This window comes from Leopardus geoffroyi, chromosome A3 (assembly GCF_018350155.1).
Source record: "Leopardus geoffroyi isolate Oge1 chromosome A3, O.geoffroyi_Oge1_pat1.0, whole genome shotgun sequence".
NCBI lineage: Eukaryota > Metazoa > Chordata > Mammalia > Carnivora > Felidae > Leopardus > Leopardus geoffroyi.
Window position 1 is genome coordinate 108,494,784 of NC_059336.1, and position 27,164 is coordinate 108,521,947.

At 41.6% G+C, this 27,164-nt stretch overlaps 1 protein-coding gene across 4 annotated transcripts in view; it reads left to right on the forward strand.

Annotated features, from left to right (window-relative positions):
• CDKL4 (cyclin dependent kinase like 4) overlaps nt 1-21,566 on the forward strand; it is a 51,203-nt gene extending 29,637 nt beyond the window's left edge. For all 4 annotated transcript variants that reach the window (XM_045447064.1, XM_045447062.1, XM_045447061.1 and 1 more), the window contains exons 5-10: nt 5,550-5,640; nt 6,778-6,975; nt 9,348-9,430; nt 11,774-11,830; nt 16,683-16,817; nt 19,452-21,566. In XM_045447064.1, the coding sequence (XP_045303020.1) occupies nt 5,550-5,640; nt 6,778-6,975; nt 9,348-9,430; nt 11,774-11,830; nt 16,683-16,817; nt 19,452-19,553 (666 nt within the window). In that variant the 3' untranslated portion in view covers nt 19,554-21,566. The remainder of the gene's footprint in view (nt 1-5,549; nt 5,641-6,777; nt 6,976-9,347; nt 9,431-11,773; nt 11,831-16,682; nt 16,818-19,451) is intronic.
• Nucleotides 21,567-27,164: the final 5,598 nt, after the last annotated feature.

Genomic DNA, 27,164 nt, shown 5'->3' on the forward strand with positions numbered 1-27,164 from the left:
ATTGAAATAAGTTTGCAGGATGTGTAACTCCCCATGGCACTTGATTTGATTTTGTTTTTGTTTTGTTTTTTTAATTTTTTTTAACGTTTATCTATTTCTTAGAGACAGAAACAGAGTGTGAGCGGGGGAGGGGCAGAGAGAGAGGGAGACACAGAATCCGAAGCAGGCTCCAGGCTCTGAGCCGTCAGCACAGAACCCAAAATGGGACTCGAACTCACAAACTGTGAGATCATGACCTGAGCTGAAGTCAGTCGCTTAATCGGCTGAGCCACCCAGGCGCCCCAGTTTGATTTTGTTTTTATGTTTCTTGAGTCTTTTATTCTCTAACAGTCCCCCTTCCTCTATCCTTTTTCTAAAATGTTTTCATTATTAGTTTTTTACACCCATAGTTTTCAAACTTGAGCATGTATCAACCCCCTTGGAGGTCTTATGAAGACAGTTTGATGGTGACTTTTGAAATCTATTATTTCTTCTGCATATATTAATTCAAATTCTATGGAGAACAACCTACCCTCATGGACTCTGGCTACTGTAAAATACTGTCAGAAAAAGATGTGATTATTTCCTTTACTTGTCAGTGCTCATAGTGATAAGTTGTTATGTTAACAACCTCCAAGAGTGAATAATGAAGGGTTTGGGGTGGAATGCAGGCATCATTTCAAATTTATGGGTTTTAGGGGCGCCTGGGTGGCTCAGTCGGTTAAGCATCCAACTTCGGCTCAGGTCATGATCTCGCCATCCGTGAGTTCGTGAAGGCCCCATCTCGGGCTCTGTGTGGACAGCTCAGAGTCTGGAGCCTGTTTCAGATTCTGTGTCTCCCTCTCTCTCTGCCCCTCCCATGCTCACACTCTGTCTCTCTCTGTCTCTGAAAAATGAAGAAACCTTAAAAAAAAGTTTTTTAAAAACAAATTTATGGATTTTATATATTGATGTGTTTCAATCCTTTGCTTTCATCATTCTCTCTGATGTTCAAATTGTCCCATCTTGGGCCAGTGGGAGCTTCTTTAAGTTGGCTTCTGGGGACTCTTGCTATAATGATAGTTTTTAAAAAATAACTCTAGACCTTTTGAGTTGGTGCCTAGACAGAGGCAGTGCCTGCACAAAGGTACAGACTACCTTATGGTCAATTTAATGCCAGCAGAATGTCTATCATTGTCTAGGATCGCTGGAAAAGAATGCAAAATCATGGAAATGGATTTCAATACTTAGTGGAAGCTTCCTTTAGTTGTAAGGAAGTTAATGAAGAGTTCATTAGGATCAATCAGAAGCTTATATTTTGTATTAATAAAGTATAGAGAGGTGTGCCTGGGTGGCTCAGTCGGTTAAATGTCCAACTTCGACTCAGGTCATGATCTCACAGTCCGTGAGTTTGAGCCCCGCATCGGACTCTGTGGTGACAGCTCAGAGCCTGGAGCCTGCTTTGGATTCTGTGTCTCCCTCTCTCTCTGCGCCTCCCACTCTCATGCTCTGTCTCTCTCTGTTTCAAAATAAGTAAAAACATTAAAATTTTTTTTAAAAGAAGTATAGAGAAATAGTGTTCACAAGATACATAAGCCTGTTCTTCATGATGCAAACTGTGCTTTTAAATACTTACTGAAGATGATGCTGAATCAAAACCACATCTCTGTTGCTTCCCACCATGATATCAGAGGTATTACAGTTTACCTAAGATTCCTGTAGGAGTCTTATGGGTAATTAAAATGACTTTTAAAACTTCTATTTACCATAAGTGTTTGTACCCCATCCTTATATAATCAGGCACTTACCTGTGTACTAGGTTATAAGCCTGAATGCAGTATCTGGACTGATTTATCTCTGTATCTCTTTAATACCTAGCCTGGGTCTTTTTATATAAAAGGCTCTCACTCAATAAATATTTATTGAATAACTGGATGAATGAATGAATTAATCAGACAGTCAGACAGTCAGTCAATCAACTTACCTACATGATTGTGACTTACTATTTCACAAATCCAAACATTATTATAACTCAGTGCAACTGCCATCATTTCTCTGCTTGGAACAACATGTTCTATATCTTAAGCTTTAAAACCTCCAATCAATTATCTTTGACCTTTCTTTTTTTTTATGTTTATTTACTTATCTTGAGAGAGAGTGAGAGAGAGAACACAAGTGGGGAGGGGCAGAGAGAGAGGGACAGAGAGACTCCCAAACAGGCTCAACACTGTCAGCATGGAGCCCAATGCACAGCTTGAGCCCATGAACTATGAGATCATGACCTGAGCTGAAATCAGGAGTCAGTGCTTAACCGAGTGAAGCCACCCAGGCACCCCAATCTATGACCTCTATTAAAAATGGATATTTTTTTCAGACAAACTTCCCTCCTCCAACATAGGAATTACTTTTGAACTCTGTTTATCTCATTTTTTTATGCACTGGTAAGCCTTTGTGTATCTTTTTATTTTATCACTGAAATGCATGCAAAGGAAACAAGTTAGGTCATATATAAGACCATGACTACCTTATTATCCCCAGAGTGGTGATCCTAACCCAGACAAGGAAGGTTAAAGTTATAAGGGATTGAGGCCTTGTTACTCAAAGTGTGCTTCACAGAGATCCCCTGGGAGCTCTTTAGGAATGCAGAACATCAGGCCCACCCTAGATCTACCGAATCAGAATCTGCATTTTAACAGGATCTCCAGGAGATTCATGTGCACATTAAATTTTGAGAAGCACTCGACTCGAGAAAATACCTACTCATTTTGTTCTTTCTTACCCTTTAATATTGCCAGGATAAGTTATCTAAGTGACCCATTGAGCATCATTATGAACGCATGGATTTTTATATACTTGATATAATAGACAAAAAGAACTTCATCTCAAAATGACAAAACTACAGTGACTTTCAAAGATGTGTGTCTTTGGGGCTGTAACATCCATCATCATCTTGTTAATGTTAACGTTCTCATTGTCAAGAAGGAGGTCCCTTTCCTCACTGCTGTATCAGTATCCATCTCTAAAGCTCAAAGAGAACAATCTTCTCAAATAATAGTAAACTTTTTGAGAGAGAGAGAGAGAGAGAGAGAGAGAGAAAATACCAAGCAGGCTGCACACTCATCTCAACCATGAGATCAGAACCCGAGCCCAAATCAAGAGTTGGATGCTCCACAGACTGAGCCACCCATGTGCCCCACAAACTATTATTTAGGGGCATCTGGCTGGCTCAGCCAGTGGAGCATGTAACTCTTGGATCTCAGGTCATGAGTTCAAGCCCCACATTGGGTATAGAGATTACTTAAAAAACAAAATCTTTAAAAAAAAAAAAAAGAATAGAAAACCATTATTCGATCAGGTTGTATAAGAAGCAATTTGTAGAAGTTTCTGGAGATGATTCTTAACATTGGGGGTCATGGATACCTCTTCTTGTTGGCTTGTGAGCCAGTAAAAAAGAGATTATACATTAGCCACAATGACCCAACTTGAGCAACATTTTCTAAAAGCCGTATATGCAACCCAAGTTACTGAAAGGACCTGCTTCTGTCACACTGACAGGCAGGTTTCTTGCTCTTTGGTGGAAAGTAACCTGATTGCAAGAGGCCTGCAGAGTTTGCACTGAGTGTGGCTTTGCAGCGGGGAAGCGGATGCTGTCTGCCTAAGCATCTCCCCTTCTCCGTGCTGGATTTCTTACTGTTCCAGGGATTTTTACTTTTTTCTTCTTCAACATCCTATTCCTCTTAATAGTAGTCTCTCTTACCTGCACCTACATCAATAATTTTTCTATTTCTTTGGGACACATCAGTGCTTCGTTTTTGCCTTTGTATTTTTTGGTTGGAAAATAAATTGCTAAAAATTTCACATGGATTTGCATTAGATCCAAAAATCATATTTAAATAGGCCAAAAGTCAAATGTCAGTGTGAGCCCATTTGCTTGGTAATGCCACACATAGTCCAGAATTTTTAGAATATGATACAAACTCTTTTAAGGGGCATAACCTGTTCCTAGTAAATCACCAACTGTTGTGAGTACGACTCAGCGTTAATTCAAGTTTCATAAACGTATTGCTTAAAAGGTCGGACGTCAAAACTGTGTTGGTTTATATTACAACAATGTATTTTTTTAATTAATATGCAAGGCCTTAGGACTTTAAAGGGACCTAGAAATTTCTTCTGTTAGTCATATAAATTATGAGACAATTGATAATAATTGAGACCAAATAGGAACCAGCTTCTACTACCACTGCCATTTTTGTGACCTAAACTGAATTTAAGACTCAGCTTTTTCTCTTCCCAGATAGCTATCATAGAAGCAAAGAAAAATTATTGCAAAATTGCTATTTTGGCAGGAATATATAAAGGGACTGACAGCACAGCAGAGAAGTGAGGCAAAAGGAGTGGATGATTGTGACGCTTAATCCAGAGACGCTGTCAGTGGCCATCTGCAGTCACAAGATTGTTGCAGGAATGAATTCGTGGGCAAGTGCTCTGAAAAGGACAGAGCTCTGTATGAGGGCTGAGCTGTAGAAGAAGAGGGACATCATTTCTAGCTGTTTGCTTGTTTGGGAAGGAGGCACAGAAAGATAAAGTTCTGAAGAATAGGGCCCGAGTTGTGTTCTGGGCGAGAGGGTCTCCATTACATGGAACAGCCATTTCTGGAACAGCAATGAGTGAGGCTCACTCAGCCCGGCTTCATCCTTACCCCAGCTTGGCCCTCGCACATCCAGCAAGGGGCACCTGCCCCATCCAAGGCCATTACAGTGAGGCAGCCAATTGTAAGGTCCCCGCCTCTAGAGGGATAGCGGGAGCCTGTCGGAGGTGACAGCGCCTCACGGTGGTGTCCCACTCTCCCAGCGGGAACCCGGACAGTGCTGGGTGGGCATCTCTCAGGAGAGCTGCTGATCCTTCCAGGTTAGATCATGCTGAGGAAGAATCAGTGGTTCTCACCCCCTGATGCCGAAGGCTTTAGTGTCTCTCCAGAAGTAGGTGACCATACATCTCAGCTTTCCCAGGACAGTTGTGGTTTGTTTCTGTTGTCCTGGCATAGTTACTAACAGAGCCCCTTTCACACGTCCCGATTCAGGCAACAAATAATATGGTCACTCTAATTACAAGCCAATTTTTAAGCGAGTTTGTTCTTGTTGCTATTGTTGTTATCATTCAGATCTTTTCCCAGTGTCTCAAATCTGCAATACTTATTCAACCTAGATTGTGATTCTTGGCTGGCAGGAGTTATCAGAGCTACATGGAGTCTAATCTCATCTAGGGCTTCACCTCTTCTGGTTTAAGTAGAGTGCAGTAAAAAGTGGCAAAAATACTTGTGTGACACCACCTTCTCCAAGAAAAAAAAAGTTTTCATATCTAACAATTATGATGTCAATTTCTTCACTTATATAGCAGCATTTTGACTTTTTTTCTTTTGTTACGGTAAGATTTACAGGTGAAAATTTGCCCACTAACGTTCTTTTAGGAAAATGAAGGAAAAGCATATTTGTTTGAATCTCATAGGCTGTGTTTATCATTTAAACTAATAGTTAATGTTTATGCTTTGTCGTTTTGATGGCTCAGAGAAATGATCCAGTGTTATCTTACAGTGTATTCACAGAGATGTAAAACCTGAAAATATTCTAATAACTAAGCAAGGAATAATCAAGATCTGTGACTTCGGGTTTGCACGAATTCTCAGTAAGTAGCATTTTTTTTTAAGTTTATTTATTTTGAGAGGCAGGGGTGGGGGAGAGAGAGAGAGAGAGAGAAAGAGAGAGAATCCCAAAGAGGATCTGTGCTGTCAGCACAGAGCCCGATGCAGGGCCCAAACTCACAAACTGTGAGTTCATGACCTGAGCCCAAATCAAGAGTCAGAGGCTTAACTGACTGAACCATCCGGGTGTCCCACAAGTAGCAATTTTTTATGGACTCATCCAATGCAGAGGATTATGAAATGATATAAGATCTTACTTTAGATACTGAATGTATGCTGAATGTGATGTTGTTATTATTCAGAGAGGAAGAGTTCACTTTTACCTTCTAGCCAGGACATGGGTTTGCACTTCAACTGTGCTCCACTCCACTAGAATTTATTGGATGTCACATGTATGTGCTTTGCCTTGTAGAGAAGAGGAAAAGAATTATAAGATGTATGTCTGCTCTTCATGCACTTATAATCTGAAGTAAAAGAACCAAAAGAATAATACAAAATGATTCGCAAAGAAGTACCAAAGTGAGGGTCCAGTTCCTTCCCTGGAGAAGGTTCCCTGTGTGCTAGAGAGGTCGGGAAAAACTATGTAGTTGGTAAGACTAGGAGAGTAAATGGAAAATTAAGGAGAGGATTCAGAGACAGTGCAAAGAAAAGGGAAGTCATCCCAGTCGTGGGGATGGGGGTAACCAAAGGGAAAGGGGAATAGACCATTATTTCTCCCTGAATCTAGAACTGCACCGCAGGCAAAACCTGTATTTGCAACAACTCATTGGAAGGCAGGTGTGTCCATAATCGGTATCCTGATAGGACCAGACACAAGGGGCTTCACAATGCACTAGGAAGTTGTTTTCAACCTGAAGTTGCACTACAGAAATCCTCATTCCCACCTGCCTCTCTGTGGGGGATGATGTAGAGGCTCACTAGCTGAGGGACCCCCGGGAGTTGAACTTACTGACCGAGTGCACAGTGGAACTATTTACTCAATCAGTGCCTCACCGCATCAACGGTTAGGAGTGCTGTGGCCTCCGAGTTACTGAAGCTTGCCTGAACGCCTGATCTGCTCTCGGGAGTAGTTCATGTGTTACAAGAATGTGACCCACCTGATCTGATTGACGCATTTGCAGTTCCAGGAGATGCCTACACTGATTACGTCGCTACAAGATGGTACCGAGCTCCTGAACTTCTTGTGGGAGACACGCAGTATGGCTCTTCAGTAGACATATGGGCTACCGGTTGCGTTTTTGCAGAGCTTCTGACAGGCCAGCCACTGTGGCCCGGAAGATCAGATGTGGACCAGCTGTATCTGATCATCAGAACACTGGGTAGGAGTTGCATCTTATGGCTTACAGAGTTGCTAAATTGTTATAGCAATGGTACATTCCTGTAATGCGCAGCAAGAGCTTTCTTGCTCCTCCAAAGTGCTGCTCAGGATGCTTGTTCTGGGTTGTAGCCAAAGCCCAACCATTTTCTCAATGTGGAGCCATAACTCCTCGCACTGAGGAGTTTTCAGATTCCTTTCCAAGTCAAGCCAATTAGCCGTGGAATAAACCACACACTTAACTTTCCACATCAGGCTAAGATAGGGGATATGAGTCATCCGCATAGAGCTTACTCTAAGAGAGGTTTGATCAAATGTGATTTCTGCCCACTGTAAAAGAGGAGTCTTCCCCCTTTACTGTAGAGCAGGGGTCAGCAGACTTTTGCATAAAGGGCCTGATGGTAAATATTTTAGGTTTTGTAGGCTCTACGGTCTCTGTTGCGACTCCTTGACTCTGCTCCTTTGTATATAGCACTTAAGAATTTATGGATCACTGGGGCGCCTGGGTGGCTCAGTCAATTAAGCATCTGACTCTTGATTTCAGCACAGGTCATCATCCACAGTTCATGAGATCGAGACCCTCAACGGGCTCTGTGCTGACAGCACGGAGCCTGCTTGGGATTCTCTCTCCTCTCTCTCTCTGCCCCTCCCCCGTTCTCTCCCTCTCAAAATAAATAAATAAACATTAAAAAACAAGAATTTACGAATTACTTTCAAACACATCATCTTTACCAGTCTTAAGAACAACCCATGATGGGGCGCCTGGGTGGCTCAGTCGGTTAAGCGGCCGACTTCGGCTCAGGTCATGATCTCGCGGTTTGTGGGTTCGAGCCCCACGTCGGGCTCTGTGCTGACCGCTCAGAGCCTGGAGCCTGTTTCAGATTCTGTGTCTCCCTCTCTCTATGACCCTCCCCCGTTCATGCTCTGTCTCTCTCTGTCTCAAAAATAAATAAACGTTAAAAAAAAAATTAAAGGGGCGCCTGGGTGGCGCAGTCGGTTAAGCGTCCGACTTCAGCCAGGTCACGATCTCGCGGTCCGTGAGTTCGAGCCCCGCGTCGGGCTCTGGGCTGATGGCTCAGAGCCTGGAGCCTGTTTCCGATTCTGTGTCTCCCTCTCTCTCTGCCCCTCCCCCGTTCATGCTCTGTCTCTCTCTGTCCCAAAAATAAATAAACGTTGAAAAAAAAAAAAAATTAAAAAAAAAAAATAAAAAATAAAAATTAAAAAAAAAAATTAAAAAAAAAAGAACAACCCATGAAGGACATTGTAACATTTTTAATCTTGCCTATGTTACACATGCGGAAACTGAGGCTCAGGGAGCTTCCGCGATTGGCCCCGAAGGCATACAACAGTGAAGTGCACAATAGGGATGCGACTCAAGCGGCCTCTGTCACAAGCTTCCACGCGTGTCAGCATCCGTGGCAGGTGGAAGAGGACATCAGCCAGAAGGGGGGCTGTGGCTTTTCACACCAGCAGCATGGACGCAAGGAAAGTGGTACACACACACACACAAGATGGGCATTTCCGTGTTCCTTTGCCCCAGGCTCTCCTGGCAGTCTGGCTGCTGGGCGATGGGACCACTGCTGTTTGGTCTGATGCACATCCCTGTTCCAACACATCCATCTGGAGAATTCTACAGCGTGAAAACTGTGGGGGAGAATGTCACCATAGGCCACACCTTAGGTGTGTATATACCTTAGGTATATATTGTCTGACTGATTTCCTGAAAGGCGTGTGGAAATTTACCTGATGCAATCATTAGACAGACTTGAGTTCGAATCCTGGGTCTTTTAATGACCATGTGACTTTAGACAGGTTATTAAACTTCTTCTTTTTGTAAGTTTATTTATTTATTTTGAGAGAGAGAGAGAGCATGCACGCAAGTGGGAGAGGGGCAGAGAGAGAGAGGGTAAGAGAGAATCCCAAGCAGGCTCCATGCTGTCAGCAAAGAGCCCCACGTGGAGCTCGATCCCACAAACTGTGAGATCATAACCTGAGCTGAAACCAAGAGTCAGACGCTTCACCGACTGAGCCACCCAGGTGCCCCGGGGTTACTAAACTTCTGAGCCTCGTTTAACTCACTGGTGCAGTGGAGGTGAAAAATAGCAACCACTGTAGATTGTGATGAGATCATGTGTGTAGAGCCCTCAGCATGGGTTTCTTACCTCTTCTCTTGGTGGGAGATGAAGGGCAAAGAGAGGTGCATGGAGAACTGACCTCCCCTGAGAAGGCAGGAGTTTGCAGCAGTTCAGACCTCCCCAACCTGAAAGGAATGATCAGGCTCAGCATTTCTGGTACATCTGGACCTCAGAAGTTAACCATTTAAACACTTTTATTTTTATTAAATTTATCATGAGTTACATGGTTTGTATTTTACAGGAAAACTAATCCCAAGACATCAATCTATCTTCAAAAGTAACCAGTTTTTCCATGGCATCAGTATTCCTGAACCGGGAGACATGGTAAACTTGCTCAATCTTGGATATTTTATTATTTGTGTTGCAGCCTTCTCTAAAGGGGGATTTTTAAAAATATGTATACTGGGGCGCCTGGGTGGCGCAGTCGGTTAAGCGTCCGACTTCAGCCAGGTCACGATCTCGCGGTCCGGGAGTTCGAGCCCCGCGTCAGGCTCTGGGCTGATGGCTCAGAGCCTGGAGCCTGTTTCCGATTCTGTGTCTCCCTCTCTCCCTGCCCCTCCCCCGTTCATGCTCTGTCTCTCTCTGTCCCAAAAATAAATAAACGTTGAAAAAAAAAAAAATTTTTAAAATATGTATACTTTTGGCTCCTGTTTTCCTTCTAGAACACACTGACACGGATCAAAGAAGTTCTGTAAAGCTACACATATTAACCAAGAGAATGCTTTAAAAGCCTACTTGCCCTAAGTTAAACTCACAGTTAAATCTGAAGTGAAAGTATATTTAATTCCTTACATAAACACCTTGATCCTTTTTTTTTAATGTTTATTTATTTTTGACACAGAGAAAGAGAGAGACAGGACATGAGTGGAGAAGGAGTAGAGAGAAAGAGAGGGAGACACAGAACCCTAAGCAGGCTCCAGGCTCTGAGCTGCCAGCACAGAGCCTGATATGGGGCTCGAACTCACGGACCGCGAGGTCATGACCCGAGGTCGGACGCTTAACCGACTGAGCCACCCAGGTGCCCCATCACCTTGATCCTTTTAGTCAAAACACTCAGTACCTTTCTGTTAAACAGTACTTACCTACCATTAGGTACTTACTGTCATCTTCTTTATTTTGAAAACACGCAGCCTCTATTTTTTCAGCTTGTAAAACAAAGCCCAAATCAATAAAAGCCATTTCTCCACAGCGGATATTTTCACGTGGAAAGTCCTTCTACAAAGTGATCCTCATTGTGTCCAAATCAAAACTCCGAACCGCATTGATCACTGCTAGGCTCTTGCTGTGGTCTCTGCCTTTCTTTGGGAATGTGTCAAATAAGAGACCCTCTTATTCTCTATAGACATTGATTTCCTACCTGTGTTACCTGAGTGTGGCCTATGGTTTTTAAAGCTCCATGTGGTTTAAATTCTGCCCATAGGATGAAAGGGCAAGAGGTGTGTGCCCACATTCAGGCTGTGTTGGTACAAGAGGGGTGCAGGGGTGGGGTGATCTGGAAAGCCACTTCATGATTTATGGCACATGTGACAATCTGAGGTTTGAAAGGTCCCAACTCTCTCTCTAGCCACCCTTTCATTTTAGATTTGGTATTTCGTATAATACTTTGAGATATAGATATAGATAGATATAGATATAGATGTAGATGTAGATGTAGATACAGATGCATACATACATACTAGATTTCTTTTTTATATTTGTTAAAGCTTTTAAGAAATACAGCAAAAGGTTAAAATTGAATTAACAAGGCTAGAGGTTGAATTACAGAGGAATATTTATATAATGTATTTAATTTTAAAGAATGAAATACACATTCACAAGTACACGCTGCCTCGTTAAAGGGCACTATTACCGTTTGTCTTTGAAGCTTACCCTTCCCCAGGTGCTCCTCCCTCAATCCCATCCTCTTCCCTCCCTACTATCCTGAATTTTGTGTTTAGCATTCTGTTGCTTTTTTTTTAAGTTTTTAAAAATGTGTTTAAAATTTATTTAAAAATTTTTTTAATTTTTTTAAACATTTAAAAAATGTTTAAAATTTATTTTTTAAATAAATATAAAAAAGTTTTTATTTTGAGGGAGAGACGGAGGGAGTGTGCTCACAAGTGAGGGAGGGGCAAAGAGAGAGGAGAGGGAGAGAATCCCAAGCAGGATCCATGCATGGAGTCTGAGGCAGGGCTCTATCTCACCACCAGGAGATCATGACCTGAGCCAAAATCAAGAATCAGACACTTAACCAACTGAGCCACCCAGGGTCCCTCATTCTGTCGCTCTCTGTAGTTCTCACACATGTAACTCAACATATTTGCACTAATGCACAAAGGGTCCCTGTAACAGATCTGGCACAGATCAGATATTAAAGTACTGTTGTGGAAAAAATAAAATAAAACAAAATACTGTTGTAGGATTTCAGGGACATTTGAAGGTCACATTTACAAAGCATCAATTGCAAGACATCGTGAAATTAAGAAAATAATTCCAACTTTTGTTTTTTAAACCTTTACACTACAATGTAAAATTATATAAAAACAGGACTTTTTAAAAATCCTTAAAAGGAACCATCTAACCTATGGGGGAAAGTCTTTCACCAAAGTGTTCTTATTGCTAATGTTTTCAAAACTAAATATAACTTTGTAGTTATGTAACATTGAAATTCTTTATTTTGTTTTCTAGGAAACTCTTGAAGAAAAGTTTTCAGAAGCTCATCCCATGTCTTTGAATTTCATGAAGGTACTTAAGAATCAAGTATAACCATTATTGACTGTTAATTGTAATAATTGAAGCTGGTAATTCTGGGAGGGGTTGATGGTAGGGCAAATAATGCCAAGGTAGGATGTAGTCATTGAAAATAATAAGGAACTGTAAAATAATTACAGTTAAAGGAACATCAGTAGTTGAAGCTGTAATCTTTCTAACATGTCCATTAAAACTAGTTGAAGACAAAAGAGTATAATTAGTGTTTGCTGTGATGAACACCATTACTTCTTTTGCATTTATTAGGAAGTTTACTATTAAGTCAGTATATTCAGACTATAGAAATTTATAAGGATGAATGTACTCCTTAAATTTGAAGGTCTAGAATTGTACTGTCCAAGATAGTAGTCACCAGCTACATATTACTATTGAGCACTTGTAATATGGCTAATTAGAATGAAGATGTACTAGATTTCTATGAAAATAACTCTAAAATAATATTAAATATTTCATTAAGAATCTTTAGGATATTAATTACATGTTGAACTGATAATGTTTTGGATACACTGGGTTAAATACAATTTAAGATAATTTGAAAAAAAAATTAGTAGACCAGGAAAACACAGAAGACATGCAGACACCAGATATAGCCCCTACACTATGCCCAAAAGAAATAGTCTAAAGATGAATTCTAATAAAAAGCAGAAGAAATTCACCTATTACTAGTCTGCCATTCATGCTTGACCAACAGATCCAATGCTAGAAGGTGTGACTCTTACATCCACCATGGATTCTAAAAGCTCTTAGTGGGATACAGATGGAGATATCAGTAAGGATATCTATCTTTAACAACCAATTAAATCCTATCTATAGCCATGGCTTCAATACTATTCATCAGAATGACTACTCATCAGAATGAGCTTTTTAAAAATATACATTCCAGTATCTAACCTCAGATTTACCAAAGTAGAATCTCTATGAATAGGGCCTTGGAATTTGTATCTTTAAACATCCCGTAGGTGATTATGATTTACAGCCTAGCTTGGAAATCATCTGATCTAGAAGGTAGAACCATCTGAATGACCTAGCGTCCATTTTGTAGACTAGCCATTGTGCTAGTGTTGGTCGCTGCCAAGGTGCTATCCAGGGTGCTGGATGCCTCTGGTCTGAGTCCTCCTGAGAGCCTGATGCCTCAGACTTGCCTTTACCACTGCTTCACTGGCCCTCACCTGCCTTTTGTCTGCCTCACTGCTCTGACCTGCCTTAACTTAGCACTCTGCAGGCCCTGCCCTAGAAGTCCAGTTCCCCAACCTTGTTCTGGACAGGTTGTTCTGACCCATCTGCAATTTAACAAAACCTCCTGCAGGGAGGGTGTCTGTCAAGCATTGTAATCCCAACCCATTCTGAGGTGCAGGCCAAGCCTTGTTCTGGTTACTCCTCTAAATAACCAGAGAGAAAACTTAAGTTGCCCTGCAACTCCAGGGCAGAAAAACTCGCAAGGTATAGGACAGATCCCTATCCTCAGCTCCAAAGGTGAAGTACTCTGTTGCCCTGCCCAAGATTCTGGATGAAGCTGGTTTTGTCACTGAGCCATTTGATTTATACCTGTAATGTCTGACCTGAGATCCAAGGATTCTCTAAGTGCATCAAGGATTGTGCTGTTCTGTGGGTCACACCCTATCTCCTAGACACCTGCCCCAGGTTAGATGAAGGAAGGCTTTCTTTCACTAATTGCAATTGAGACATCTTTAACAACAAATAAATACCAGCTGCCATAACAAGTCATTATCCCATGGAACGAGGCCATCATCTATGCAGGCGGCTGCTCAGATGGATGAAGTGCCAGCCAATGACTGTGCCAGAGTCAGTGGTGGCCTGCAGTGGCCAATCTATGGCAGAGTTCTTGTGTTCTCTTCATTATGAGACACAATAGACACTGGATTATTTATTTCCCAGTTGCTTTCATAGGCATAACATCCTGTCACTCTATCAGTTTAATCTGGTCAAAGAAGTCTGTCGACTCTTGGAAATATTTTTAAGGGTTTTCTGTGAAATTTGAAGTTTCGAGAAAAGGATCCTGACATGTACTTTGCAGTTCCAATTTCTCGTCCCTCATCTTTAAAACCTTTCCCAGGTTGGGAACACTCTGATCAGGGAACACCTCTGAGAATTCATCAGCCTCTTGGTGCATAGAAAGTCATTAACCCAGGCAGTCAACAACTCAGAAGCCTCAACTCCACCCAGTTCATCGCACAGCTCCTAAAACTAACAAAACAGGACATCATTCTAGCCCAGGCCCCATGGAACAGCTCAGCATTAACAGCCTCATCTTAGAATCTAAAAATATTCTTTATTAAAAAAAATTTTTTTTTACATTTATTTATTTTTGAGAGACAGAGAGAGACAGAGCACAAGTAGAAGAGGGGCAGAGAGAGAGGGAGACAGAATCCGAAGCAGGCTCCAGGCTCTGAGCTGTCAGTACAGAGCCCGACACGGGGCTCGAACCCACAAACCGTGAGATCATGACCTGAGCTGAAGTCGAATGCTCAACCGACTGAGCCACCTAGGCGCCCCTCTAAAAATATTCTTCATAGTAAAAACCCATAGGTATTTAGTAGACTAGATTTCAACAGATTGAAAGCCCACTAAAGAAAATGAATGAATTCAACGTATGATTGGAAGTAAAACTGGTAGGACTCGGTTATGATTCAGATCTAGGGAGTAAATAGAGTAGAGGGCAGCGAATGTAAGCTATGTGTACCAGTTTCCTAGGACTGTTGTAGCCAAGTACCACAAGCTGGGTGGCCGCAAGCAGCAGAAATTTATTCTTACTCTTCTGGAGACTAGAAGTCTCAAACCAAGATGTTAACAGGGCCATGCCCTTCCTGAAACTTTCAGGGTGGATCGTTCCTGGCCTCCACCGGCTTCTGGTAGCCCCAGACATTCTTGAGCTTGTGACAGCAGAACTCCGGTCTTGGCCCCTGTCTTCTGGTGCTCTCTCTATGTCTGTCTTTGCGCTGTCTTGCCTCTTACAAGAACACCATTCCGTTGGAGTAGGGCCCACCCTATTCCATTATGGCCTCATCTTAACTATTTACATTTGCAAAGACCCTATTTCCAAAGAAGGGCACACAGGGAGACACTGGGGGGTTAGGACTTCAACACAGTTTGGGGGAACACAGTTCAACCCATAGCAGTGCCCCTGAGATAAATCAGAAATGTTAAGGAGGCCATTGCATATGTGGGTCTGGAGTTCAAAGGAGAGGTCTGGACCAGAACTATACACATGGAAGTCTCTGGTAAACCTTAATAATTGAAGCCATTTAACATCAGCTAGAAACAGGTAAGGAGACAGGGGAGCATTAAGGAATCCCATCCACCCATTGCAGAGTAGAAGGTAAGTCAACACAGGTTGGTTTGAACAGTGGTGGTCATGAGGTAGGAGGAAGGAAAGGGAGGCATCGGAGAAGCCAAAGGGAGTTTCAAGGAGGAGGATATGGTCAGTAGTGTCTAACACCATGGAGATGAGAACACAAGCTACCTATTGGACTTAAGGATATACAAGTGTAGATAGAGGTCATAGATGTGAATAACGAGAACCACTTAAGTGGAATGGTGGAGGCAAATGCCAGAATGAAGTGATAAAGAAATAGAGACTCCCACAGTTTACATTCAAAGTTGTCCTTCTGTGCTGGTTATAGTGCTGACAGTGTTAGGGTTTGAGGAGACAGACTCCCAGTAGTAGCTAGACTTAATTATGGCATGGATCATTAACTTGGGGGTGGGATGGGGGGAGGGGGTCTGCTTGGAGCACGTAGTGGCCCCTGCAAGTCGGGACAGGAGAATCTAATTATGCCAAGCAGGGTTGTTTCTTAAAACCAGGTCCAATCAGGCGGCTCTGAAGGGCAATTGAGACTGTAGGGGTAGTGGCATTTGCAGGGATCTTAGAGACCTGAGGTCAGCCGGGGTTAGGAAGGAACAGACACCACAGAGCAGCCCAAGCTGGGGTAGTCTCAGTCAATGCAATTATGCCTCAAAACTAAGTCCGTTGTGTTGATAAATTTTACTTCTCTAGTACGGTCACAAGGCAAGAAATTTCAGGTCTCCTGTGCCTCGGTGATCTGAGGCTGCTCTAGTTCTTTATAGATCATAATCTGTCTTTCTTCATGGGAAAAGTCCCATTCTCTGAGTACTCAAAGAGTATCACGGCTTTTTGAAGAAAATCTTTGTGTCAGGATTCTACCAACCCCACGGCTGCCAGAGTCCTCCCCACTCTTGAAGGCAAAGCGAGAGGCTTCTAGTAGCCTCTCGTATAAAGGGTGATGGTGCTACATTTTCCTTTTTGCCTCTAGTTATTCCTATATGAATATATATACCTATTATCCAGATTTTAGGTTTGTTTCATTACTAAGACTAATACTTCAGCTGTCCCCCTAAACCAATGGCTCTCAAACTTGAGCAGATATCAGGGCTTCTCAAATGCAGATGGTTAGACCCCACCCCCAGTGCTTTTGATTCAGCAGGAACTACATTTACAAGTTCCCACGTAACACTGATGCTGCTGGTCCTGGGATCATACTCGGAATCACACTTGAAGTGTCTCACAAACTATTTGCTTTGACGAGTGATGAAGAGCTGTCATTGGTAGAAACACCTGATCTACCTGTCGCCCCCTTCCAGAGACACCAGATGTTCATTTCTACCCTCAAAAGACTTTGGAATGACAAAAGAAAAGCAATTCTAGTTATTAACAAGTTTCGAGTACTTGATGGTACACAAACTTGAAGATTTTGTAAACTCCTATTTGCTCTTAACAAGTTATTCAGTTTGGGGGCACAGTAAGAAAATAGCAACAAAATTCTAATACCTTTTTTCTTTTCTTCCAAAGGAGTGTCTGAAGATGAATCCTGATGACAGATTAACCTGTGCCCAACTCCTGGAGAGCCCCTACTTTGATTCTTTTCGAGAGGACCAAATTAAAAGAAAAGTACGCAATGAAGGAAGGAACAGAAGACGTCAGCAGGTACCTCTGTTCAAAAGTTAAAATGCTATAAAAATGATTCTTTTTTTCCTTTTCTACCTTTCAAAGTGAGACCAGGTGGACACCAAGACCTTTGTTTGCACTGGTTTAGTTGTATTTGTTTACCTTAGTACATTTCAGTGATTGGCATAATACAACCATAAAACTACGAAAATACCCAGATCATTGCAGAATCTTATTCCAAATACACTTGAATCAACTTTTAGCTACACTGATTAGATAGCTCACCTATTGGATAGCTCACCTGCCAGATCGTGTACCCAAAATACAACAACTTCGTACAATAAAACCCAGATTACAGCAGGACTGAATGTCAACATCGCAGAGGAATCTGGAACCTTCTGTAGCCTCCAGACACACCATAGAGGAAACTTGACTCTTCCTGTCTTTTTACCAATGGCAGGCAGCAAAGTCCACCTTCCCTAGGCTTTCCTCAAAATCAAGGACAAGCTCTGACAGATACTAAGAGAAGAAATGCAAACACCTGGGAACCAAATTTTACCCCAAAATGTGCCGATATTGTAAGATAACACGAGGAACGTGACAGTGACTCTGCAGCTTATTAGGGGACTACCTTTCACCTGGTTCCAGAAAAACCTTGAAGCTAAAACATAAACCCCACAGAAGTAAGTTTGTTTTGGTTTGGGGTTTACTTTTTATCTTGTGTCCCCGGCACCTAAAACAATGTCTGACCCACACATAGTACTTGGTAAATATTATCCAAAATAAATAGATAAGTAAATAGATGAACACTGCTTATTCATAAGTGGGGATGTAATTCTCAATTGATCAGACCGACAATCATCCCATTCTGTGTTTACTTAATCTTCCACCTTTGATCTACTTATTGGTCATTGATCTTCTCCTTAGCATGTCTACCGTAAAGGGAGAAAGCAGGTTTTGTTGTTTTCAGCCTTTGGCTCACGCAAATTGAAGTTTGTTGAGAGAGAAAAACCAAGCCAATCAGTAAGATGACATGTTAAGATGATTTCCCAGTTTTTACCACACGGACCGTTTTACCTTCTACTGTTTAAGTTATGTGTTTCCAAGCCAAGCCCAGTACACTTTACTTAACCAAAAGAGTAGGGTTTGCTCAAATATGTCTGAGGCGGCAGTCTGAAATACAGGGTGAACTGTGTGTAAAAACACTGTCGCCTTACAAACAGCTCACCAGATTCCCCACACTTAACCCGGGAGGGTGAACAGCAACACCGCTCCATCCCGCCCCTGGGTTCCTGATTCGAGTTCTATCAGCCTCGAGGGAGTAGGGATGCTGGCCTCCTAAGTCTCCAGGTCATAGTGCTTTCCATTCCTTAATACCCTGTAGCCTGGCTGATACAGCTCAGGGACTTTATTTCTCCAAAAAAAGAAGCACGAAGAACAGCACATACAGAAGTTACTTCACGTTCTCTGTGTTTAGTCAACTGCATCCTGTCCCCTTTATGAGAAAGCCTTTCTAGAGCACCCACTATTAAGACCAAGCCTAAACATCTTCCACCACCAGGTAAAGTCTCTGGAGGGCAAGGCCAAGAGAAAGACAGGGATGTCTTTCTTTCTTTTGTCCTTTTTTTTTAAATGTTTATTTATTTATTTTGAGAGAGAGACAGAGAGCATGAACAGAGGAGGGACACAGAGAGGCACAGAATCCGAAGCAGACTCCGGGCTCCCAGCAGTCTGCACAGAGCCCGACTGGGGGCTCAAACTCACAAACTGTGAGATCGTGACCTGAGCCAAAGTCAGAGGCTTAACCGACTGAGCCACAGAGGTGCCCCAACAGGAATGTCTTTCAGGTTCCGGTTTTCTTTCTGATATGCACCTCTTGCCTAAACATTTTACCATATCAGAAAATAAACTAAAAATTCAAGAAAATCTTTTCATTCAGTGTGGTTTCATTTTGTGAGTTCAAATTCCTATCTGGATATCATCTAGATCTCTGATGAGTGACCAGCAATTTCCTTAAAGACTAAATTTTGTTTAAAATGTATAGCATGGGGCACCTGGGTGGCTCAGTTGGTTAAGCGTCTGACTTCGGCTCGGGTCATGATATCGCTGTTCGTGAGTTCGAGCCCCACATCAGGCTCCGTGCTGATGGCTCAGAGCCTGGAGCCTGCTTTGGATTCTGGGTCTCCTTCTTTCTCTGCCCCTCCCCTCCTCACTCTCTGTCTCTGTCTCTGTCTCTCTCTCTCTGTCTCTCTCTCTCAAAAAATAAACATTAGAAATTTTTTAAATGTATAGTAAAGAGGTTTTAAATCTTTACTGTTTTGCCAGTATCCTAAAATTAAAATTTTGAGATAGGTAGAATGTAGACTCTTGGAATTATTGTCTAACAGCTGGTGGGCATCTAGCTTTTAAACACTGCCTGGATACTCAAAAATGAACATCCTGAAATAAATCAACTACATCCATGAGAATCGTAGAATAAGTAATGGAAACTAATTTCCAAGTATCAGAATATCACAATTCTTGGAAAGGTAACCCTATTTGATTTTAAAATTGATGTCTTTTGACATCTTTGTACCGTGTGTATTCTTTTTGTTTTACCATCTTTAAATCAAACTGTACAAATAGGAATTCTTTTCAATTTACTTTCTTATTTTTGTCTTGTTCTGCTATTAGAATCAACTGTTGCCTCTCATACCAGGAAGCCACATCTCCCCCACACCTGATGGAAGAAAACAAGTCCTCCAGTTAAAATTTGATCATCTTCCAAACATTTAGGAAAATGTTCTTTCAAGTGGAAAGTAATTTAATATGTACACATTTCCGTACAAGAGAGATAGGAATTCTTAGTGTTTCAAATGCAAATGAGCCATATGAAAATTAAGATGCCTTCTAGAATTGTTTTGCTCTGATCATTACTGATTCCTCTGCCCGTGCTTTTTACATGCCAACTTTATCTTCTAGAACATTTTCTTTAAATGTTATGGAGTCTGAAACTGCACATATGGAGGAGACATTTTCAATTTCATCAGAGCAGCCCCTCCTGAGGCAATTTATGTTGAGAATTTGTGGGCTTGTACTTTGATTCTTGAAAGAGATTTACATATATCGTTTTGGTTTACCTGACCACATAATGTCTTAGAGCATTATCCAAATAGCTTGCCTAGCTGTTGTTTGTGCAGGGAATGATATCATGTTTCTTTCTTTTTTTTTTTTTTCTTTCAATTTCAAAAACTAACTTTAATGAGGTATGTTTTACATATAATAAACGTACTTATTTTAAGTGCAGAACTTTTCCCTGGATTTCAGCAAATGTATACACATGCACAGCCTGACCAAAGGAAGATATAAAACATGGTCATCAAGCTTAAAATGTTCTCCACAGCCTTTTGTAGTAAATCTTCCCAAGATCACTGGCCCCAGACAGCCATGGATCTGCTTTTTCTGTCACTAGTGATTAGTTTTTCCTATTTGGGGATTTGAAATCAAGGGAATCATAGAACCTACATTCTTTTGCACCTGACAACTTGTGCTCAGCATGATGCTTCTGAGAAAGGAATGACATTATGTTTCTGCATTTAATCACTCTTGTTGTAACCAGGACTTTTGAGTAATGCTGGATTTTATATTGGTGCAGAAAGGGAGCCTGAAATGTCATGTAGTTTATCCCTTGTTTCCAGGGCAGATTCCAGAGCTACAAGGTATTATCATGCTCATCACATAATGCTGTCCTTTGGTACATTATGGTTTCTTACTCTTTTCTCCTGGCTCAGTCATCTCAGTACCTAGACCTATCCTGTGGGTGTGTTTCCTAAATAGTTCACTGTCGATACTTTTCCAAACATTTGCATCCAAAGCCTCTGTGAATTTGTGCAGCCCTAAACTTGTGTATCATGCCAGATCAGGTTTGTAAATGCTTCCGACAGCAGAAAGATTATCTTTTCAGTTAACTTCATTTTGTGTCTGCTACCAAAAAAGAGAAGCAAACAACAAGATACCTCACTAGGCGAGCCCAATTTACACTGAGATATTTTCCCAGGTGAACTTGACAGATATTCCTACATACATACATATATAAATGTATACACACATATATATACTTATATATATATATATATGTACATGTATGTATACACACATAACACATATATATTTATAAGTTTTGAAACATCATGGTAGATGCCTTTTATCCTAGACGTCTAAGAACAACGCCGTCTGTGTAACGGACTTTTAGTTTGCTAACAAGGAACTCATGTAAAACAATAGCATGGGGTTGTCTATCACTGTCTGGCATAAAGGCACAAGATAGTCAATAAATTATTAAGGTTATTAGCTCTTTTCTGCTCCTGGGTCTGGAATGCTGGCCTGAACGTTGTCTAATTGTGCAAATACACATGATTCCAGAAATGCCTTGTATCAGGAACCAAAATATCAAGCATAAATTGTTTTTAGGAAAACACACTAACATCTGATGTTCATCCTCTAAAAGTTTATTGCATTTATAAACATGGCTATGTAAACTTCTAGAGAAGCCTGTTGAGTTACTTGGGAGCATCTCTTTACTTGGGAATTATGGCATCTCAACAATGGTTTCTTGCTCACCGGAAGAACATTTTAAGTGGACTTATTTGGCCATTTAACATGCTTAGTGTGAATATAAGCTGCTACGGTCTTCTTATTGTCATCTTATCATTAAGAAGGCACCTCTTCTCATTTGTAAGTTTCTTGCATTTTTAATCAGATGATGATACCACAGGCACAAGGAATTTGAGAAATAAAAGATACAAGGCATCTTCGATGAAAGATTTCTTTTTTATTTTCATAGTGTTTTTATCATGTAAGCCTTCTTACTGCCAAGCCACTCATGCTGCTCCAGCTCTCCTAAATATCTAGATTCTATCACACACACACACACACACACACACACACACACGCACACACACACACACACACAGAGAAGTTCAGAATACACACAACTCCAATACCCATTTTGCTTATAATCATGCTTCAGACAACAGTGGAGAGTTTGGTAAGGGTTGATAGGGTGACTGCTTTTCCTATTTTTGCTTACATTTAAGAATTAACGAAACTGGCATCTCTCTCTCTCAGTTTTTTTCCTTAGACAAATCCATCATCTAGAGAGCACTGGGGAGGGGAGGGGAGAGGAGAGGAGAGGAGAGGAGGAAGCACCCAATGCTTGGGAAAATGTTCTTTCACCACCAGGGAAAACACTCTTCTGACGACTTTTGCACCCCGCACTTTCCCTGGGCGTCCCGGGGCCACGTAGCCCTGTCGCCAGCTCAGTCAGGCAGGCACACGGACCTCAACCTGCAAGTCTTTCTGTCTCAAGGCCGGTTTCTCAGCCCTTGCATTTCTCAGCCACACGTAAGACAGTGGCACCTGAGGGTCTCGTGCCCAAATTAAGTAGTGGGTTTTGTACAACTTAATCAGGCTCTTCACAGAGGCCCACAGAACTCTGTAACCAGGCGTTTTCTTCCCATCCATGTCCAGTTTCTGGCTTACCTGCTGCTTCTGTCACCGCGGCACTGGTCAGTCTTTTTAATTTACGGATATAGCTCTTTCCTGGTGCCATCCGGGTACCGCGGGGTCGTGGTGAGTAATGCCGCCCGAGTACTCTCCTTTCCTCCACCTCGGCATGACCTGTTCACCCCCCGGGTTTCCTCCGCTTTGTACCTGAGAATCTCCAAGCAGCCAAGCAGCTCTTTTGTATTGTGTTTTGTTTTGTTTTGTTTTGTTTTGTTTTGTTTTGTTTTGTTTTGTTTTGTTTTGCCTTGTTCCGTTTTGTTTGAAGAGCACTTTACAGAGAACTAAAAATGCAGACTGTACTCCTTTGTGCTCTTGCTTCTTCTTCAGGGAAGAGAGAAATGCACCATAGAAAAGGACACCTAAGGGGCGCCTGGGTGGCGCAGTCGGTTAAGCGTCCGACTTCAGCCAGGTCACGATCTCGCGGTCCGTGAGTTCGAGCCCCGCGTCAGGCTCTGGGCTGATGGCTCGGAGCCTGGAGCCTGTTTCCGATTCTGTGTCTCCCTCTCTCTCTGCCCCTCCCCCGTTCATGCTCTGTCTCTCTCTGTCTCAAAAATAAATAAACGTTGAAAAAAAATTTTAAAAAGAAAAGGACACCTCATAGACCTTTACCAGCCCTGTAGGCTACCTTTGGTCTCCATTTCAGTCCTGGTGATATCTGAATGCACTTGTTCCAGCTTGCCCCAACCACAAAGCCCTTTTTTTTGGGGGGGGGGGGGGGGAGGGTCACTTTTTGAAGATTATTTTAACTAGACTGAAATTATTTAAAAGTGTTTGGGGGCGCCTGGGTGGCGCAGTCGGTTAAGCGTCCGACTTCAGCCAGGTCACGATCTCGCGGTCCGGGAGTTCGAGCCCCGCGTCAGGCTCTGGGCTGATGGCTCAGAGCCTGGAGCCTGTTTCCGATTCTGTGTCTCCCTCTCTCTCTGCCCCTCCCCCGTTCATGCTCTGTCTCTCTCTGTCCCAAAAATAAATAAACGTTGAAAAAAAAAAATTAAAAAAAAAAAAAGTTGTGTTTGAGGGACGCCTGGGTGGGTAAGTTGATGAAGCGTCTGACTTCAGCTCAGGTCATGATCTCCCAGTTCATGGGTTTGAGCCCCACGTTGGGCTCTGTGCTGACAGCTCTGAGCCTGGAGCCTGCCTTGGATTCTGTGTCTCCGTCTCTATCTGCCCCTCCCCTGCTCATTCTCTGTCTCTGTCTCTCTCAAAAATAAATAAACATTAAAAAAAATTTTTTTAAGTTGTATTTGAGAGGCTTTTGAATGCTTTGGATTAGGGAGATAATTGAGTAAGGAGTAAAAACAAAGCTCTAGGGTAGGAAAGACAGAAGTGAGCAGGAATAGATGTTCCCTCTTTTAAGTGAGCCATATTACTCTTCTTCATTGATCTTGCAGATCTCCCAGACTATAAGACTAAGAAAATTTGTAAGTTATTTTGAAAAAATTCTCAACTCTGAAGATGTTTTTATGGTTCTTCAGCTGCCTTGCCATAGGAATAGTGTTTTTAAAAAAAGATGGCACTTTCTTTTCTTTTCTTTTTAAAAAAAATTTTTAATATTTATTTTTGAGAGACAGAGCATGAGTGGGGGGAGAGCAGAGAGAGAGGGAAACACAGAATCTGAAGCAGGCTCCAGGCTCCGAGCTGTCAGCACAGAGCTCAACGCGGGGCTCAAACCCACCAACCGTGAGATCGTGACCTGAGCCAAAGTTGGATGCTTAACCAGCTGAGCCACCCAGGCACCCCAAGATGGCACTTTCTTAATCATTTGTCACCACTAATGATTTCCAGTCCTGGGTTTGGAACAGCTTGAATGGCACCGAATTCTGAAAAAACAACCAAAGAAAACAACAGCAGCAACAACAACAACAACAAAAACTAGCTTTTTTGGTTAATTAAAACATACTACCAGAAGAAGAATGATCCTAAAATTCCACAAACCTTAAAATCTTGAAAAAATTAGGAAGTCAGTATAAGGTATTAGCTGAATCGCAGATTCAGAGTTGTAATGCATATATATGCATTATATGCAAATATACAGACTTGTGATGCATGTGGTTATACAGATTTGTGATGCACATAACCAAGACTGAAAGACAAAATGCCACTCACATGACAAGGTAATGTGCTGGGTTTGTGTGTGTTCATTTTCCATTAAAACTATGAATTCAGCAACTTCATTCTTGTTTTAGTAAAAGACAGTCTTTAAGAGTGGTAGGTTTAAAGACTAATATATCATTTGGTCTGGGAGTTAGGACACCAGGTTCTTGGCCTGGCTTGCAAATCTCTGTGTAGCTTCTTCACAACATGTGACTTTTCTGTGCCTTCATTTTCTCATTTGTAAATAAGGGAAGAGACAAACTAGCTGATTTCTAGGGCTCCTGTGATTTTCAATAGCACATGATGTTTCTGTCCTGGACATCTCTCCCACTAGAAGAGGCTTTGTAGAGATTTTTCTCATTAATAATACTGAGATAAAATTTGGGGTTTTTAAAAAATATTTGTTTTTGGAGGGGAGAGTGCAACGGAGGAGGGGTAAAGAGAGGGGGGCAGGATCTGAAGCGGGCTCTGTGCTGACAGGCTGACAGCAGAGATCCCAATGTGGGGCTTGAACCCACGAACTGTGAGATCATGACCTGAGCCAAAGTCAGATGCCCAACTGACTGAGCCACCCAGGTGCCCCTAAATTTGGGGTTTTTTGATCTAACCAGGAGCTAAGAGATCTCTCCCTGTTTCTCCCTCTCTCCTTCCCCCTCTCTCACCTCTCCCTTGCTTGCTTGCTTTCACACTCACACAAACACACACCCACCACCACTCCCTGCTAGTTCTGCCGAGTCAATAGTAGTTTGCAGACAATCATCTAACAGAGGTTACATTTTATGAACTGAAGTGGGCTTTAAAGCTAATTATCGCTAAATTTTAGTTAATGTAAATAAAACAGGTGTGCTTTGAAAATACAGAGTAATATGTAATCATTCTTTGGTTGTTTTTATTTTTTTATTTTTTTTTCATTCTTTGATGTTTTCATCTAACTCCAGTTGGCTTGAATATGACACTTATGCTATGAAATATTAATTTAAGATACCCATTAAGGCAAAGAACTCTTAGGGCATTTCTAACTTCAGCAAAACTTTTAGTACTTTCAGTAGGTGAAAACTTAAAGGAATTCTGCAAATATATATAAATTATAACCATGTTGTATTTGAGCAACACAGACTCAGGTTCGGGCTACTTTATATTTAACCTGCAATTTACTCAAGCTGAAAATCGGTTACCCTACTTAACAGGAGTATAAACACCTTGCATTTATAAAGTTAAAATTTGTCTTTCTGTTGTGAACACTAGTCACTGACCATATCTGTCAATATTGTCACATTGAAGATGTTGTGTCTACTTATGATTTTAGAACATGTTAGTACGGAAGCAGATCTATTTCAAATCGCATGAAATTGTAGCCATATATTAATTAGCATGTGATAATTTGCATAATGGCAACTTATGCTACCAGAAGCAATTCACTACAAACTTTCAGTTGTAGCATGTTAAATATACATAATACTTTTAAAATTTAGCTTAAGGTACTTAGAGAACCTAAATATGGGCTTAAATACTTTGGTGACCTTATATTTGTATATATAACTTAACTGAATATGTTCTCTAGCTTATTTTAATAAAAGTTAGAAATATTCCTGTCTCCTTACTTCCATTCAACTCTCCTGTTAGTCTGTTGCCTAATACTTTGTATTTAAATGAGGAAAAACTCACATTCACATAGAAAGTTCAGAACTCGTTTAATTTCCTCTCCGTTGGAATATCTGAACAGTTGATGGAGTAACTATTCCTTTCTGTGCCTTGGGTTGGGAATTTTCACAAAATGGAAAAACTAACAAAATCTCTTCCAGTCCAACCCGATCGACGATTATCCCTGAGAACATTTCCTTTGAGGCTGTAAGATTCTTTTTCTTGCAATTCATCAAAATATTTCTCTGACCCTTCCCAGCACTTATGCTGCAAAATATGAAATTTTCTCACAACTTCAATTCCAGGTCCTAACAATGGTTTCTGTTGTAGGCTTAAAAAGGTGAAAAGTCTCAAGACCAAACTTAGACCAATGATCAAAAGACAGAAAGACAATTAGTACCATAATGAATGAGGCCATTACTTAAAGATGCTTCCATTTCTTTCATTTTCTTTTGAACTAGCCTTTCTGCTTTCATGATTGTTAATAGCGCTTATGATGAAAGAGAATAGTAGATTCTTTCCAAGGCTGACTGCAACGATTTCTCCCATTCCATGGGCCTTTTGCAATGACACTTTGCCATTCCTTTTATCAAGAGGTGAAGGCTCCCTCTCCCACCCCACCTTGTGACCAGTGACTTCCTTAGACTAATAGAACGCAACAGATGTCCCTCTATGCCATTTTGGGGCCTAGGTCTTGAAAAGCCTGTCAACCTCTGCTTTGTCTCTCTGGGGAAGGCAGCCACCACGCTGTAAAGAAGCTTAGGCTAGACATCCAGATGATAAGATACCGTGTGAAGAGAAAGAGGTCACTGGAGGAGCACCAAGGGGCCAGTCATGGGAGTAAAGCCTTCTTGGACCTTGTAACTCAGAGCAGCCACCAGCTGACTATGGCCAAGTTAAGTGTCGAGTAGAACAGGAAAACTGCCCAGCTGAGGCCAATCCACCTCCAAAATTATGAGAAATAGTCAATTGTTTTAAACCACTGTGTTTTGGGATGATTTGTTATGTAGCAATAGATAACTGAAACAGAGTATGTTTTTACACTGAGTGCCATTAAAGTTGAGAAGCATGTTCCAAATAATGTGCACACTTAAAGTAAGGCATGGGGTC